The sequence below is a fragment of the Pseudorca crassidens genome, chromosome 11 (assembly GCF_039906515.1).
Source record: "Pseudorca crassidens isolate mPseCra1 chromosome 11, mPseCra1.hap1, whole genome shotgun sequence".
NCBI lineage: Eukaryota > Metazoa > Chordata > Mammalia > Artiodactyla > Delphinidae > Pseudorca > Pseudorca crassidens.
This window is the reverse complement of record NC_090306.1, coordinates 64,551,333-64,570,065: the sequence shown is the minus strand read 5'-3', so window position 1 is coordinate 64,570,065 and position 18,733 is coordinate 64,551,333. Positions and strand designations below refer to the sequence as shown.

Sequence of the window (18,733 nt, the reverse complement as noted above, 5' to 3'; positions counted from 1 at the left end):
CCAGTTCTGCTTCCTTTTATCTATCTAGAAATGTATTTCCCTCAGAATATGAGGCAGGTTCCTATGAATCACAGTAAGATCTTGAGAGATGACCATTTTCCCAAATTAAAAGGTTGCACTTCTGGCAACACACACTGTTGCCAAGGTTGTGTGGCACTCATAGACTGCTGTTGGGTCATACAAACTAGCACAGTGCATTAGAAAGGCATCTGGCAGTATCTACCAAAATTATAAATGTATTCAATCCTTTGATCCAGTAATCCTGCTTCTGGGAATATCTCCTACAGATACAACTCCACATGTACAAAATGACATATATACAAAATTGTTGCAGCAGGGTTTGGAACAGCAAAAGGTTAGATAACTCAAGTGTCCAGCCACAGTTGACTGGTTAAGTAATGTATGGTACATCCACACTAAGGAAGAACTCTATAAACTGATTTGGAGGGATCTTCAGGAGTGTGTGTGTATGTGTGTGTGTGTGTGTGTGTGTGTAAAAAGCAAGATACAGAAGAATGCATTTAGTTTGTTCCCCTTTTTTTTTTTAAGAAAAAGACTACATATTTGGGACTTCCCTGGTGGCACAGTGGTTAAGAATCCTCCTGCCAGTGCAGAGGATACGGGTTCGATCCCTGGTCCAGGATGATCCCACATGCCGCAGAGCGACTAAGCCTGTGAGCCACAACTACTGAGCCTGCGCTCGAGAGCCCACGAGCCACAACTCCTGAGCCCCCATGCTGCAGCTACTGAAGTCCGTGTGCTTAAAGCCCGTGCTCCGCAACAAGAGAAGCCATCACACTGAGAAGCCCACGCACCACAATGAAGACCCAACACAGCCAAAGAAAAAAAAGACTACATATTTATATTTGCTTCTTTATACTTCAAGAAAACTATATGAAAAGAAGCAACTAGGGACTTCCCTGGCAGTCCAGTGGTTAATACTCTGTGCTTCCACTGCAGGGGGCGCGGGTTAGATCCCTGGTTGATCCCTGGTTAGGGCGCTAAGATCCCATATGCCACGTGGTGCGGCCAAAAAAAAAAAAGAAGCAGCTAAAAAAAAAGGTTGCCTATGGGAGGTTAAGTAGGAAGAGTATGGAGAGATGGGGCAATAGCAAGACTGTGTACTTCTTTATATTGCTTTGAGTTTTGAACTGTGCATTCTACATACATGTAAAGCTGTAAATAAATTGTGTAGTAAGAGAATTTAAACCAAGAAAAGAAGAGAGCAATCAGAGGGATGTTAACTCCCGAAAAGTTCAGTATTTTCAACTTGGCACAGTTGTCGGCGAGCCTAGGCCTAGCCTCTTCCATCTCACACTTCATCTTCAAAAATCACCACATTGGACCTTCAGACATGCTTGAAGGGAGTAATATAAATAAATTGCCATATATACATATATATATACAAACAGAATTCACCTGAAAAACACAATCAGTGTTTTGCAATGTTCATAGAATTAGCAGAAGGGCAAGGGGACAGGTGAGTCATGGCTTTTGAAAATGCCTGTTTTAAAATGAAAATTATTCTTTGATTATCTGTTATATTTGTACAGTTAGTTCACTCTGGAAAATCAGTTGGTAGCACATAGGGGAGGTTGAAGACTAAAGATGGGGTTAAAAATGGGCAGAAAAGTAACCAGATTATGAAAAGTGATTCTTGCAAACTGATTTATATGGTTGTTTTTGCCATCTATTTTGAAAATGAATTATGCTTTCCAGTCATATCTCATATTCAATTGTTGATTAATATGAGGGAGAATTTGTGATATGTTCTGTAAAATTTTTGCGTATATCATTTTATTTTTTAGGGCTGCTCTTGAAGAAAATCCTTATTTCCGTTTGAAGAAAGTAGTAAAATGGTATTTGTCAGGATTCTATAAAAAGCCAAAGGTAATGTTTGTTTTACTTTCTATAGCCTTATATGTGTTCTTTATTCTTTATGTTATCTTTAGATTATTTATTAATAATTGCATTGCAGGGCCTCTTTCAGTTAGCAGAATTGCAAAATACTTGGTTATTTAGACCTGTATTATGATTGAAGTCATTTAATTTTATTTCATGTTACTACTGGGAAATTTTATAAGGATAGTTCCCAGATGATACAGTTAAGCCTATCTTGACTGGTTTAAGTTAGTACTTTGACTCTTCCATATTTATAATTTGAAACTTGTATGTTTTTTACTAGGGACTGAAGAAACCTTATAATCCTATACTTGGTGAGACTTTCCGTTGTTTGTGGATTCATCCCAGAACAAACAGCAAAACTTTTTATATTGCTGAACAGGTATTAGAAATCCATGTTATAGAAATAAAACTGATTTGGAAGTTATTCAGATTTTTTTATAGAAAATGTTAACTCAGTAAACTCACTGTTGATTATAACCTTTCTTACTAGCGAACATTTGGTAAGATTTTAACCTCTTGGTACTGACTACTAAATACCATACTCTTAAGCTACATACTCTCTTACAGTCATGGAATCCTACGATAAAAAATAAATCTTTATTTTTATTGCTCTGCCCCCCCTCCTTTTTTTGGACCAAATACTTCAGTGGTTCCCCAGTTCCTAAATCAAATTTACACCCATTTCTCTGACATTCAGGGTCCTCCATATCTTTCTAAATTTATCTCAAATTACATGCCTTTTTAAGCCCTCCACAGATTCACAATTAGGTAATCTGATATTGCACTTTTTGCCTCATTATTTTTAAATTTAATTCTCCCACCCTATTATATCTTCCCAGCTATTCTTCATCTAAACAAATCCTGACCTGCTTACCTTTCATATACAGAATGTAAGGAGGATGAGAAGACTATGTGTTATTTGAAAAACCTTCCTCTTCCCAAGAGATTTTGATATACTCCTCAGATTGAAACCACTTATCTGTATTAATTTTTTTTAATTAATGATTATACTGTCTTGTATTTTAGTTCACTATAATTCTTCACTAAGTTGAGAAGCTTGAGAAGCATTTGATTTTAGTTTTGTCTCATTTCAAAAAACATGATGTATACATTTTGCAATATTAATTATTAAAATATTTGTTAAAGCTTTTGTTAGTTTCCTACGGTCTATTCAGTAATCTACATGAAGAATAGCCACTGTATTAGTTATTCATTGCTGTATAACAAATTCAAAACTTAATGGCTTAAGACAAAAAACATTTATTATCTCATGCAGTGATGTTCAGGAATCTGAGAACTGTTTAGCTGGGTGGTCTGGCTCGGGATCTCTCCTGAGGTTGAGGTCAAGATATCAGCCAGCTTTGCAATCATCTGAAGGCTTACCTGGGCTGGAGGATTCTGCTTCCAAGCTCATCACATGGCTTTTGACAAGAGTACTCAGTTCCTTGTCACATGGGCCTCTCCATAGAGTTGTTCATAACATGGAAGCTGGCCTTTCAGAGCTAATGATCTTCAAGAGAGAGACACACACACACCAAGGTACATGCTGCATTATAACCTAATTTCAGAAGTGATATACTATTACTTCCACACAAACTAACTTTGGTACAGTGTAAGAGAAGCTCACCTTAATGGTGTGAATACCAGGAGGTGGGTTTCCTTCAGATACATCTTGGAGATTGGTTACTATAATCATCAATATTTAATTTTACTACTTACCAAATGTTTCTTTTAATTCATTATTAGAGTATGCTTTTAAGACTTGAACTTTTGATAATATCACAATAATATGCTTATATTATTATACTTTAATGTATTTTTCCTGTATTCAATAGGTGTCCCATCATCCACCAATATCTGCCTTTTATGTTAGTAACCGAAAAGATGGATTTTGCCTTAGTGGTAGTATCCTGGCTAAGTCCAAGTTCTATGGTGAGTTTACCCGTGTCTCAATCTATATGCTTTTCTGGAAGGTAGTATTTCCTGGTGAGCTTTTATACAGACAATGTCTTGGGCTGTTTTCAGCCAGGAATTTATATGTCAATTTACCATTTTTACTTGGGTAATGACCTTTCTTTTTCTGTTGTTTTTCTTTGCTCATTCATAAATAGAGATATGACTCATGTTATTTAAGTGTTCATCACGTACGTGTAAATTTACCACAAGTACCACTTATCAAAAGACAGAATAATGATTGCCCACTACAGCTAACCATTTTAGGCCATAATGTTTTGTTTTGTTTTAGTCTTTGAAAAGAGGAGAAAGCATCCAAATACAGTTAGAATACTTAGTCCAGGGTCAGTCAGTAATGATATTTAACCTTGGATCAAGTAACATACTAACAAAAACTTTTTTAAGTACAAGGGAAAATAAATATGTACAGTAGGAAACCTTAATCTAAAACCTGTGACAATTCAAACAAACAAATCATCCCTTGATGCTTGCTTTGTTTGGGTTTTGGGTTTGATTTTTTTGCCTAGTTTTATATTTTGCTTGTTTCAGAGGGTGATCATTTTCTTCTGAAGGTTACGTATATTTGGGTTATTCCCTCCCCACTGAACCCTCCATCCCTCCATGCCCCTACCCTGACTATAGTTTAAATGACTTTAGTGAATATGTGTTCTACCCTTGTAGAATTTTTATTGAATACCTGGTACATAGCTCACTTTCTGCAATTACTTCAGCAGCTGGCCTTCTTTTTTCTATGTTATAGTACATACAGTTGTGTATATCAGAACTATCTGTTCCTTTATAATTTGAAAGAATTTACTAAATTCAAACTTTGTAGGGACAATTTTTTGGTAACTTCCTCATTTCTTCTTTGGTTATTGACTTGCCCATATAGAAACTTCTTGCTAGGAGAGTTTGATAGTTTATATTGTTTTAGGAATTAGTTCATTTTCTTGAATCTAAATTAAGTTAAATTTAATGACATCTGGGTAGAGTATATTCCTCTTAACAAGTAGTCTCTTGACATTTTTTTTTTTTTTTTGCGGTACGCGGGCCTCTCACCGCTGTGGCCTCTCCCGCTGCGGAGCACAGGCTCCGGACGCGCAGGCTCAGCGGCCACGGCCCACGGGCCCAGCCACTCCGCGGCACGTGGGATCCTTCCGGACCGGGGCACGAACCCGTGTCCCCTGCATCGGCAGGCGGACTCTCAACCACTGCGCCACCAGGGGAGCCCTCTCTTGACATTTTGATGTACTAAATTATCAGTTTTTCCTTTGCTGGTTTTTGCTTTTGGTGTCACAATTAGAAAACCCTTTCTCTCTTCAGCTTATATAATAATTCGCTCACATGTTCTCATATTTTTATGCTTTCACTGCTCTTTAGTTTGCCTGAAATTTATTTCTTTGTATATAGTGTGTATGAAGTGAAGCAAGAGCATAACTTTCTCTTCCCAAAAGCCAATAAATTTTCTCAGTATTTGGTTTATTTATCACTGTTTTTTAATGCCATTATTTTCTATTTCAAGGGCTATCTTCTTGGATCTATGGATCTGTTTTTTCTTGTACCACTAGTCTTTGCCCTAAGAACCATTCATTTTTAAATGGCTTTCTGATATTCTGCAGAGCAGATAAAATATAGGTACTTAGTCACTTTGCTATGGGTTGAATAATTTATCATCATTTGGGAGAACTGCTCTTGTTTTTCAAACAGTATGCATAAACCATCAATTTCATAATCAGAGTATCAGTTAAAATTTTGGAGTCCTGAATCCCAATCTTGACTTACCAAATCAAAATCACTGGGCTCAAGTATATTCTTTTTTAATATAAATTTATTTATATTATTTTATTTTTGGTTGCATTGGGTCTTTGTTGCTGTACGCGGGGCTTTTCTCTAGTTTGGTGAGCGGGGGCTACTCTTTGTTGTGACGCGTGGGCTTCTCACTGTGGTGGCCTCTCTTGTTGCATTGCACGGACTCTGGGCACACGGGCTTCAGTAGTTGCAGCACACGGGCTCAGTAGTTATGGCTCGTGGGCTCCAGAGCGCAGGCTCAGTAGTTGTGGTGCATGGGCTTAGTTGCTCTGCGGTATGTGGGATCTTCCCAGACCAGGGCTCGAACCCCTGTCCCCTGTATTGGCAGGCAGATTCTTAACCACTGTGCCACCAGGGAAACCCAAGAATATACATTTTTACAATCTCCTCAGGTAATTCTAATGTGAAGTAAAATCTGAAATGGCTTATGATATAATGTTAAGTGAAAAGCAGAGTACATATATGCTCTGAGTCAACTCTGCTTTAAAACATGTATACATTCTTATATAGGAAAAAAAGATGCAAGGAATTATATCAAGATTTCATGATTAACCTGAATGATGGAATTATGGGTAATTATCGTTGGATTTTTCAACTTTCCCACAAAGAGCAAGTATTTCCTTTAAAATAAGAGAACATTCAGTTATTTTAAGATATAGTATGGTTATGAATACTATATAATAAGAGAGAAATGATTTTAAGAGAGAAATGTGTTAAGAATGTATGTGAACAACAGTGTCTGAATAAGGTCCTACTAGACCAGTCCTTCTCCTCTGGACATCTGGCCCTAATACAGAAAGCAGCTATTAATACGTGAAAACTTTCAAGAGAGCAATTGCAGGCCAATTTAGTGGAAAGTCCACAGTCATACAACAGAAATTATACAGAATGAATCCTCGTTTCCGTGACTTTCAGCCTCAGGTCAGGTACAGTTAGCAGGGTAAACTGGTGGAAACATTGCAGCCTTTCTGACCTGGGGAACCAAACACTAAATTTGGAGAAACTGTGGCCACTGGACAGAGAACAGGAACCTGAAAAGTAAAAGAGCCAGAGAGGGGATCCTGAATTCTCTCTGCCTACCTCTCTGGCTAAATCCAGAACAAAACTGCCACCCAAAAAAAAAACCAAAGTTCGTAATTTGAGTCCAATCGAATAATTGCATGCTAAGACAAAAGAACAACTTTCATTGGAGAAAAATAATAGAATTCAGAGTCTCTACAACTCAACATTTATAATGTCCAGAATCGAATACAAAATTACCTAACTTAAAGACCCAGGAAAATGGAACATATTCTCAAAGGAAAAGAAAATCAACTGAGACAAACCCCAGGATATACTGTTGGAAGTAGCACACAAGGATTTTTAAGTGGCTAAAATAAGTGCCCTTAAATAAGTAAAAGAAAATATGGTCACAGTGAATGAAAAAATTGTACAGCTTAGAAGAAAAGTAGAAATAGATATATTTCAAAAATTAAATAGAAATTCTAGAACTGAAAAATTCAGTATTTTAAATTAAAAATTCATAGAGTGAACTTTACAGCAGAGTGGAGATGATAGAGAAGAAAATAAGTGAGCTTGTAAATAGATAAATAGAAATCCAATGTGGAAAGCACAGAGAAAAATTATATTAAAAAATGAACAGAGCCTCAGATATCTGTTATATAATATCACGTGGTCTAACATATGTGTTACTGGAGTCCCAGAAGGGGAGAGAAAATGGAACAGGAAAATAATGAATTGATGATGCTTAACATCACTAATCATTAGAGAAATGCAAATCAAAACTACAATGAGGTATCACCTCACAACAGTCAGAATGGCCTTCATCAAAAAATCTACAAACAATAAATGCTAGAGAGGGTGTGGAGAAAGGGAACCCTCTTGCACTGTTGGTGGGAATGTAAATTGATACAACCACTATGGAGAACAGTATGGTGGTTCCTTAAAAAACTAAAAATAGAACTACCGTACAACCCAGCAATCCCACTATTGGGCATATACCCTGAGAAAACCGTAATTCAAAAAGAGTCATGTATCACAATGTTCACTGCAGCTCTATTCACAATAGCCAGTACATGGAAGCAACCTAAGTGTCCATCGACAGATGAATGGATATAGAAGATGTGGCACATATATACAGTGGAATATTACTCAACCATAAAAAGAAACGAAACTGAGTTATTTGTAATGAGGTGGATGGACCTAGAGTATGTCATACAGAGTGAAGTAAGTCAGAAAGAGAAAAACAAATACCACATGCTAACACATATATATGGAATCTAAAAAAAAAAAAAATTGGTTCTGAAGAAACTAGGGGCAGAACAGGAATAAAGACGCAGATGTAGAGAATGGACTTGAGGACACAGGGAGGGGGAAGGGTAAGCTGGGACGAAGTGAGAGAGTGGCATGGACATATATACACTACCAAACGTAAAATAGATAGCTAGTGGGAAGCAGCCGCATAGCACAGGGAGATCAGCTCGATACTTTTTGACCACCTAGAGGGGTGGGATAGGGAGGGTGGGAAGGAGATGCAACAGGGAGGAGATATGGGGATATATGTATATGTATAGCTGATTCACTTTGTTATAAAGCAGGCACTAACACACCATTGTAAAGCAATTATACTCCAATAACGATGTTAAAAAAAATGAGTTGATGCAAAAGTTTTCCAAATATAACGAAAGGTATAAATTTACACATTCAAGATGCTCAAAGCATACCAAGCAGAATAAACATTAAGATGGCTAAACCAATGCATGCAGGATCTTGGTTCCCCAACCAGGGATCGAGCCCATGCCCCCTGTAGTGGAAGTGCAGTCTTAACCACTGGACCACCAGAGAAGTTCCCAACTCCCACTTCTTTAACTTCGAGTTCTAGAAAACTGGTGGAGTGGGAATCCATCAATGTCCTAGAGAAGGCAATACAGGGAATTTCCTGACAGTATAGTGGTTAGGGAAAAAAAACAAAAAAGATGGCTAAGCCAAGACACAATGTACTCAAACTATTTAAAGCCAAAGATCAAAGACAAATCTTGAAAACAAAAAGAGAAAAGCAGTATAATACATTCAGGGAAATAATGATTCTGTAATGGCCAACTTCTTATTAGAATCTGTGAAGAACTCAGGGAAATGGAACATCTCTATAGTGTTGAAAGAAAATATTCTTCAAGAATAAAGTCATTTTCAGATAAAATAAAACTAAAAAAATTTGTTGCCAGAAGAGTCATACTACAAGAAAAGCTAAATAAAGTTCTTCAAGCTAAAGGTAAATGATACTAGATAAAAACCCAGATCCTCAGAATGGACAGAAGATTGTAAGAAATGATAAGTATCTAGTAAATCCAAAAGACATTTTTTCTTACTTTTTCTTCTCAATTTGTTTATAATATATATTACTGTTCAAAACAAAGAATGTTAACATTGCCTTGTGAATTTTATAGCATATGCAGATATAACTATAGCATAAAGGCTTAAAGGAGAGTGGACATACAGATTGCAAAGTTTCTACATTTTATAAAAGTGGTTAATTTAATTGTAAGTGGCGTGTGAAATTTTAAAGATAAATATTTGTAATCCCTAAAGCACTGGTCCTCAACTTTGGGGCCCAGGAGACATTTGGCAATGGCCAGAGATATTTTGGTTTTCCAGTTGGTATATCCAGTAGTTTGAGGCCAGGGATGCTGCTAAATATCCTACAATGCACAGGACAACCCACCACAACAAAGAATTATCCAGCCCAAAATAGCAGTAGCGCCACTGTTGAGAAACGCTATTTTAGAGCATGTGCGTGTGCACATGAGCATACACACATCCACACAATAATGACAAGCATAAGTAAAAAGCCAATAAGATTATTGAAATGAAATTCTAAAAAAAAATTCAAATTATTTTTTAAAGTAGCAGGAAAACTTGATCAAGGCATAAAAATCAGAGAGGAACAATAGAAAATACACAGTAACATGGCAGATAAAAAACCCATCGTAATTATATCAGTGTTAATGGTCAAAATAATCCAATTTAAAGACAGATTGTCAGATTGAATAAAACAGCAAGGATAGATCCACTTTAAGTGTAAAGACACAAATAGGTTGAAAGTATATGGATAGAAAAAATTAAAAGCTAAACTATGTGAACATTAAGTTCAAATATGATTGAGTGGCTATATTAATAAACTTTTAAGACAAAAAGTTTTAAAGAGATAAAAAAGGAGTATTTCATAATGATAAAAGGTTTAGTACGTCAGGAAAGCATAATAATCACAAATGTATATCAAATCATAGAACCTCAAAATACATGAAGCAAAAACAATTAGGGGGAGAAATAGGCAATTCCAAAATCATATTTAGATTAACACTGTCTCCTCAGCAGATGATAAGACAACTAGATGAAATATAAGCAAAGACATATAGACCTGAAAAACACTATCAACACCTTACCTTAATTGATATTTCTAGAACATTACAGGCAACAGTTACAGAATACACATTGTGTTCAAGTACACCTATGGTTTTTCACTGGTATAGATCACATGTTTGACCATAAAACAACTCTCCATAAATTTCAAAAGATGGAAATCATACAGAATATGTTCTGCAACCTTTATGAAATAGAATTAGAAATAAATGACAAGATATCGAGGTAAACTCCAAATATTTAGAAATTAAATAACACACTTCTAAATAATTCATGGGCCAAAGAAGAAATCACAAGAGAAATTAGAAAATATTTAAGACTAGATGATATGAAAATACAGCATATCAAAATTTGTAGGATACAGCAAAAGGGGTGCTTAGAGAGAGATTTATAACTTTAAATTAGAAAAAAAGAAAGAACCAAATCAGTGATCTAACTTTTTTACCCTATGAAGTTAGAAAAAGCTAATCAAATTTCAGGTGGGTAGAAGAAAGGAAATAATAATGAGCAGACATCAGTGTAGAAAGTGGACAGACAATTGAGAAAATCAGGGAACCCAAGAGTTGCTTTTAGACTGATCAAAATAAAGAATACAAATCAGGAATAAAATGAGCAGAATCACTACGGATCCTACAGACACTGAAAAGATGATAAGGAAATATTATGGATAATTTTATGACAATAAATTTGACAGCTTGGATGAAACAGGCAAATCCCTTAAAAAACACAAATTACCAAAACCGACCCAAGAAGAAATGTAAAATTATAATAGCCTTAAATCAGTGGAAGAAATTGAATTAGTAATTTTAAATCTTCCTTCAAAGATATAGTCCAGGGCTTCCCTGGTGGCACAGTGGTTAAGAATCCACCTGCAAATGCAGGGGACACGGGTTCGGGCCCTGGTCTGGGAAGATCCCACATGCCGTGGAGCAACTAAGCCCGTGCACCACAACTACTGAGCCTGTGCTCTAGAGCCCGCGAGCCACAACTACTGAAGCCCGCGCGCCTAGAGCCCGTGCTCTGCAACAAGAGAAGCCACCGCAGTGAGAAGCCAGCGCACTGCAACAAAGGGTAGCCCCCGCTCACTGCAACTAGAGAAAGCCCACACACAACAAAGAAGACCTAATGCAGCCAAAAATAACTAATTTAAAAAAGAATTATAAAAAAGTTATGGTCCAGGCCCAGATATTTTGAGTTCTTGTAAATATTTAAGGAAGAAATAATGCCAATTCTGTACAGCTTCTTACAGAAGATAGAAGAGAAGGAAACACTTTTCAGCTATTTTATGAGGCCAGACATTATCCCCAAAGCAGACATTATCAGAAAACTGTAGATCAACATCTTTCTTGAATATACCTGCAAAAATCCTTAACAAATTAGTAACAAATCAATATATATATAAACGGTAATACACACACATAATTGGATATCTAAAAATGATATATGTCATGATCAATATATTTAAAAGATAATATATCATGATCAAGTGGGGTTTATCTCACAAATACAAGGTTGGCATATCACCTGAAAAACAATCAGTGTAATTCATGTTAATAGAATAAAGGAAAATCATATCATTTTAATAGATTCAGAAAAAGCATTTGACAAAATTCAATATCCATTCATGATAAAAGCTCTCAACAAACTAGGACTAGATTAAAGGTATCTATGAAAAATAAATAGCCAACTTAATACTCTTATGTTGAAAATAGAACAATTTTTACTTAAGGTCAGGTACAAGGCAAGCATATTCACTCTCACCACTTCTGTATGAAATTCTGTTAGAAGTCCTAGCCAATGCAGTAGGCAAGTTAAAGAACAAGCATACAGATTAGAAAGGAAGAAGTTAAACCACATACATACCTGATCTATATAGAAAATCCTCTGAAATATACCACCATACTACTAGAACTAATGAGTGAATTTCGTAAGGTTGTAGGATACATGATCAAAATACAAAAATCAATTGTATTTCTATATACTAGAAATGTACACTTGCAGAATGGAATTTAAAAAACAACTCTGATTACAATAGTATCTTAAAAATAAAATATTTAAGAGTAAATTTAATGAAAGATATATAAGACCTGTACACTGAAAACTACAAAGCATTGCTGAGGAAAATTAAAGAAGATAAGTAAATGGAGAGATATACTATGTTCATACATTAGATTTTTCAGTATTGTTAAAGTGGCATGAAATGATGATACAATAACATGGATGAGTCTGAAAAATATTTTGCTAAGTGAAAGAAATCAGACACAATAAACTACATATTCTATGATGCCATCTATACAAAATTCTAAAATAGGCCAAACTATAGTGATAGAAACCAGACCAGTGGTTTCCTTGGGCTGGAGGAAAAGATTGACTGCCAAGGAGCAGGGATTGTGCTGGTGGAGGTTACGTGACTGGATACAATTGCTAAGACTATCAAAATGCACCATTAAAATGGGTCACTTACTGTATGTAAATTATACTTCGATAAAGCTCTCAATGGGGGAAATATATATATTTTTATATATATATATATATATATATATGAAAAGCTAGAAGAAAATACCATGAAATTATATCATCAATTGCATTTTGGTGGGTTATGCATATTTTAAATTTTTTCTAAATTAGCCATAGTATTATTATATCAATTATACGTACTTAAAGCTTGGGACTTAACGAAGTAATGTGTCTTACAGATAAGAAATAATGTTTTTATTCAAAAAAGGGCATATTAAGCTATACAGTGAAATAGTGTTTTACGGCATGTTCTACATGTTTAAGATTTTTTTTAAGAGCCTCATGTAAAATAACACAACAAACATATAACGAGTACCTTTTAAAAGTACTCGTTTTGTAAGAATAGGAACATGGATCGAATATGTTTTGGGTATAAGACAACAAATATATGTTTGGACACATTGAGACTGAGACATTTTTAAGACATTCCACTGTAGATATCTGGTAGGTGTCCTAAATATGTTTTGTTTGTTTTGAATTGGCTGAATTATTTTTGTGAAACTTAAAAAACAATATTTATTTCAGGAAACTCATTATCTGCACTATTAGAAGGAGAAGCACGGTTAACTTTCTTGAATAGAGGCGAAGATTATGCAATGACAATGCCATATGCTCATTGTAAAGGTAAATATTTTCTATACTTGAGTTAGGTTTTTTTTAAACCTTCTTTTTAAGTAAGTGTGTTTGACTGTAATTTATGTTTTGAGGTTGATGGAGTCAGCCTTTTGTTTGAAAGTGTCCTTGGTTTACAGATACTTGAGCTCACTGTTATCATCTGCTGAATATTTCTATGATGAATTAATTCACCACAGTAGATTTTTTGTGACACATACTTTATTTGGAAGAGACTGATTTATAATAATGGAATTTCATTTGCCTTGTCTACGAGTTGTAAAATTTGATGAAACTGACCGCTATTTCCGAATCCTCAAAAGTGATTTTTATCTTCTTGCACCACCACCCCTTTTTAAAATTTCAATGCACTGCTTTTCATTGTAACAAGTTCTTTAAAATTTTTTCTCATCCTTGTTTGGCAGTTTGTTAAAAATTAATGTATTATGCTTTTTCCCCATTATTTAGTATACAGATAAAAGTATTAAATAATAACTATCATTTAAAACAGGCCAGGCACCCAACTATTCTGTGCACTTTACATTTATAAACTCATTTAATCATTCCAGCAGCCCTATGAAGTAGGTAATATTATCCCTGTTTTATGAACGAGGAGGATAAGGCAGAAAGAGGTTAATTTGCCTGAGATCACACAGCTCTGCAATCTGCACTGCTATGCTATATGGCATCATCTTAAACACTCAGCTTGGTCATTATCTTTACCCTTCTTTCCAACCCATTTCTTAAAAATAACTTTTTAGGGTAATTATCCTCTATTTTAGGAACTGATTCATGAAAACATAGAAATTATTTAATATGACCTCATTTCACAGATGAAAAAACCAGGAGGGTTAAGAATCTTATCTAAAGCCAGACCAGCTAGTTAGTAAGAATGCTGAGACTAAACTCTAGGCTTGTTGACTCCCATCCACTGTGCAGGACTGCCAACTTGTGACCTCAGGCTAGGTAATTCTTTGAGTTTCATGTATGGTTTTTGAAATAGACATGAAGTGAAATATCTGAAATCATGAAATGAATTGATGAGAAATATACTTTTAAATTTTAAATAATTTAGAATAAATAAAATGATATTTCATGTAGAGAGATACCTAATGTCATACCCAAATAGCAACAGGGAAAATTTTTTTTTCATAGCAGTGTTTTTATTGCATGGAAAAAAGGAGAGATCATAACCCCTTGTGAATGAGGAAATGATTATTTTCTACCTTCGTGTATTTTCTAAGATGTGTTCTCCAAATCACTAGTCTCAAATTGTTGTATAAAATAAGAATTCCATAGCCAAATAAATATGAGAAGCATTGCATAGTCTGTTCCTCTCTTGAAAATTAACATTGTGCATTTGCATATTAAAGGCTGCCTTAAGAGTTGAGTCCAACTTGGAGGGCATTATGCTAAGTGAAATAAGTCAGAAAAAGACAAATACTGTATGATATCACTTATATTCAATACATGGAATCTAAAAAATACAATGAACTAGTGAATATAACAAAAAAAGAAGCAGATTCACAGATACAGAGAACACACTAGTGGTTGCCATTGGGGAGGGGGGTGCATTATAGGTGTGGAGGACTAGGAGGTACAAACTATTGGTAAGATAGGCTCAAGGCTCAATGATGTACTGTACAACACGGGGAATATAGCCAAGATTTTGTAATAACTGTAAATGGAGAGTAACCTTTAAAAATTATATTAAAAAATTTGAAAAAGTTTTAAATCCTATCTAAAATGTTGAGTTTAAAAATCAAATCGGAGAAAGATGTGTATAGTATGATTGTGTGCAAAATGAGCTTATGTGGTTTCTATGTATGCATAGTAAAAATATACAAACTATGGGAATGATGAACATTGGGGAAAAAAAAAAGTTTAGTCCAAGAACAGATACACACACACACACACACACACACACACACAGCCTGTTTAACTCGTCAAACTCAGAATTTCTCCAACTGTTTTTAGTCAAGAACCAAAATACAGAGATTTTTAAATTTATCTTACTTATACAGTTGATTCTTGTTATTTGTAGTACTTATGTCCTATAAAGTCACCACAGACACTGAATTAATGAATACTAAACTGTTGCTCCTAGAGGAAACACATGGTTAGGTTCCTGTGAGCCTCTTGTCACAGCATTTTCATCAACCAATCAAAGCATAACTTTGTTTCTTTTTAAAGACACCATATTACATATATACTTTTGATTCATTAGCATTGAACTAACAGCCAACAGCACTATAACTCATGCCTGAACCAAGCTTTAACATACATATTTTCTCCATAAAGTACATCACAACCTTCTGTGCTTAGGAAAACCAGATAGCACTTATTTGGGGGCCATTGTAAATAGTAAAATCACCAACAAAAAACACAAAAATGTGGCACTAAATATACTGCAGAAAAGACACTTGTTTACTACATGAGTAATGAAGCCAGAAGTCAAGAGTCTCACCTTGTTTGACTTCAGCTTCAGTGTGCACATTGGACAACAAATATTTCACCACTCTGCACACGTCCATGAATGACTGCAAAAATGCTGTGGGTATTGATTTTGGGATTACGAATATATTTTAGTGAGAATATAAATTTGTAAATATAGACTCTGGAAATAATGTGGATCAACTGTTATCTATTCAAATCCTACAGAACCAACTTTATGTGCATATTATAGATTGTAATTGAGTAGGACAGAATCCTCTTGAATTATTTCTCTTAGAAGATTAGATTATAAAGTTCTACTTGTTATTAGCCAGTCTCTCTCTCTTTCTCTTTAACCTTTTGTCAAAATTGTTTTTTTTCTTTAGGAATTCTTTATGGCACAATGACACTGGAGCTTGGTGGAACAGTCAATATTACATGTCAAAAAACTGGATACAGTGCAATACTTGAATTCAAACTAAAGGTTAGTAGAGAATGATAGGAGGTATCATCTAATTAAAGAAGAGCTATACGATGTATATTGAACAAAGCACGATTTAGTTTCTAATTAAAAACTAAATATAAGAGCATAGAATTCATGAAAGGGCAGCCTTGGAAGATCCAAATCAACAGAAAGCCATGATTTGTTGTTTTTAATTTTAATTAATAAAACTGTTGGCACTATAATAAGAGATTTAAGAAGAGGATGAATGGAAATTTCTTAGTAAATTGAAACATTGCTTTATAGAATACCAAAAAGTATGTACCCTCCCAAGAAAAGCATGTATCAGCTTGAGCTATGCTGTGTACACTAACAGTTTTATTATTTACTATTTCCACCTAACACTTTACTCTTAAAACTCACGAGCTTAGAAACAGCTATGTTCTGTTCCTTAGGAGTCCTGTGGGCCAGGAATTTGGACAGGGCATATTGGGGATGGCTTATCTCTGCTACATAATGGCTGAGGCAACAGTTAGGAAGACTTTCAGGCTATGAGAGACTCAACAGTTGGGGCCTGGTAACATCTGAAGGCTCATCACTTACATGTCTGATAACATGTAAGTCATCACATGTTGGGATGACTGAAAGACTAGGACTGCAGATCTGAGCACCTGTAAACATGACTTTTTCATGTGGTTTGTCTTCCTCACATCATGGGAACTTTAAGGTAGTCAGACTTCTTACTTGGCAGCTCAGGGTTCCAAGGACAAGTGTCCTGTGAGGAAGGCAGAAGCTGCATTGCTGTCCATGACCTAGACTCAGAAATCAAATTACATCATTTCCACCATTCTCTACTAGTTGAAGAATTACAAACCCACCTAAATTCAAAGGGGAGGGATGCAGACCCCACTTCTCAGTGAGAGGGTGACAGGATCTTATTGAGGAAGAACATGTGGGCTGAAGGAGGAAGAGTAGCTATAATTGAGGCCATCTTTGGAAAATTCTGTCTGCCTCAGCGTAAAAGGGAAATTTAAGACCTTTTCACAGTGTCATTGTTGGTGTGGGATAGTACATTACGTTTAGATAAAAATATTTCTATGAATTATTTAATACTTATGACTAAATTGCTCCTATGTTGATATCCAGGTAATCAGCAACTTTGCTCTAATAAAAAGGATCTCTTTAAGTATTATTTGATTCAATGCCCTTTGATTTTTTTTTTCTTCTTAGCAGATTTTTTGCTTGTATGGTGATAATGATATTTGAAAATCATGAGTGAAGAGGTCTTAAGTAATTTATGACACCTTTAAAGATTAGATTGGAGCATCAAAATTTTGTCAGTGAGGAGAAACATCAGTAAGGCGATAAAGTAACTCAAAATATATTTCTTCTAATTTAATTTTCAGAAGTTTTTTTTTGATTGGATATTGTTTTATTGTTTTGTTTTTAAAGGAGGAGTTGCTATTCAATAGATGAGTTAAGTCCCTTATGTTTACTGAGTTGTTACTGCTTAAAATAGTGCAACTTGATAGAGTGCAGTCTTGAATCAAGAGAGAGCACAGGACACCAGTTATTTCAGTGTGATCTTTCGTAATATGTTTGTTTGGGCTTCACATAGTCTGTTTTTATCTATTTTTTCCACAGCAACAAATTTAAATTTCTTTTTATTGAACATTTCTGACTAAAATTTGAGTCAGCATTTCACCATTTGTGCCTTTAACAGCACTGTAACTATACAGTTACTTTTTGGGGTTTTTTTGGTCTACATTGTATGTAAATATAAGTTAAAAGTAAAATGTTTCTTCAACATTTTTTCTTTTAAAAGCCATTTCTAGGTAGTAGTGACTGTGTTAATCAAATATCAGGGAAACTAAAATTGGGAAAAGAAGTCCTAGCTACTTTGGAAGGACATTGGGTAAGTATTTTTATACTGTAGCTTTACAAAAAGAATTCTATTCTGTGGGAAAAAAATTAAAAATCAAATTTTATAAGTTCACTTATCCCATTTCTAAAAGCATCACTATTCAACATCAGTTTCAATTTAACAAATATTTTGGTATTGCTTTGTATCAACAGTATTTAGTTTAATGTAATATTTGGTCTTTCCAAAACTTTAAATCAGTAAAAGTAGCTAACACTTACATATCACATACTATGTACTGCATTGTTTTAAAATGTTGCTCATATTAACTCATTTAATATTTAGTATAATACCCTATGAGATGAGTATTATTATTGTCCCCATTTTACAGAGGAGGACACTGAGGCACAGAGAGTTTAAATAATTTGTTCGAAGTAGTGAAGTAAGATCTCCCCCCAAGCACTCTGGCTCCAATGCCGTGCTTTTACACACAACTGTATACTGCCTCTCACCAGGAGAGGCATTTCCAATTAGGGTTATATTTTCTTTTGAGGACCATGGAAAAGATACAGTGTTTTTTGAGAGCAATGGCTTTTATTTACTTCTCTGCTGACCTAAATTCATATTTACATAATTTTGTTAAGAGGAGCTTATTATATTAATAAAAAGGATCATATCATGCTACTGCCAAATGCACTCTCACTGTAAACACCGGTATATGTTTTTTTCTGCATTATAATCAGAAAATGATGAGAAATATGATGAGAAAATGAAGATGGACCTAG

The 18,733-nt window shown here is 34.9% G+C and overlaps 1 protein-coding gene across 4 annotated transcripts in view; it reads left to right on the top strand.

Moving 5' to 3' along the window:
- Positions 1-18,733, top strand: part of OSBPL8 (oxysterol binding protein like 8) — a 192,677-nt gene that overhangs the window by 151,339 nt on the left and 22,605 nt on the right. For all 4 annotated transcript variants that reach the window (XM_067697393.1, XM_067697394.1, XM_067697397.1 and 1 more), the window contains 6 exons: positions 1,809-1,890; positions 2,186-2,284; positions 3,741-3,837; positions 13,126-13,224; positions 16,032-16,129; positions 17,913-18,002. In XM_067697393.1, coding sequence (XP_067553494.1) covers positions 1,809-1,890; positions 2,186-2,284; positions 3,741-3,837; positions 13,126-13,224; positions 16,032-16,129; positions 17,913-18,002 — 565 coding nt within the window. The remainder of the gene's footprint in view (positions 1-1,808; positions 1,891-2,185; positions 2,285-3,740; positions 3,838-13,125; positions 13,225-16,031; positions 16,130-17,912; positions 18,003-18,733) is intronic.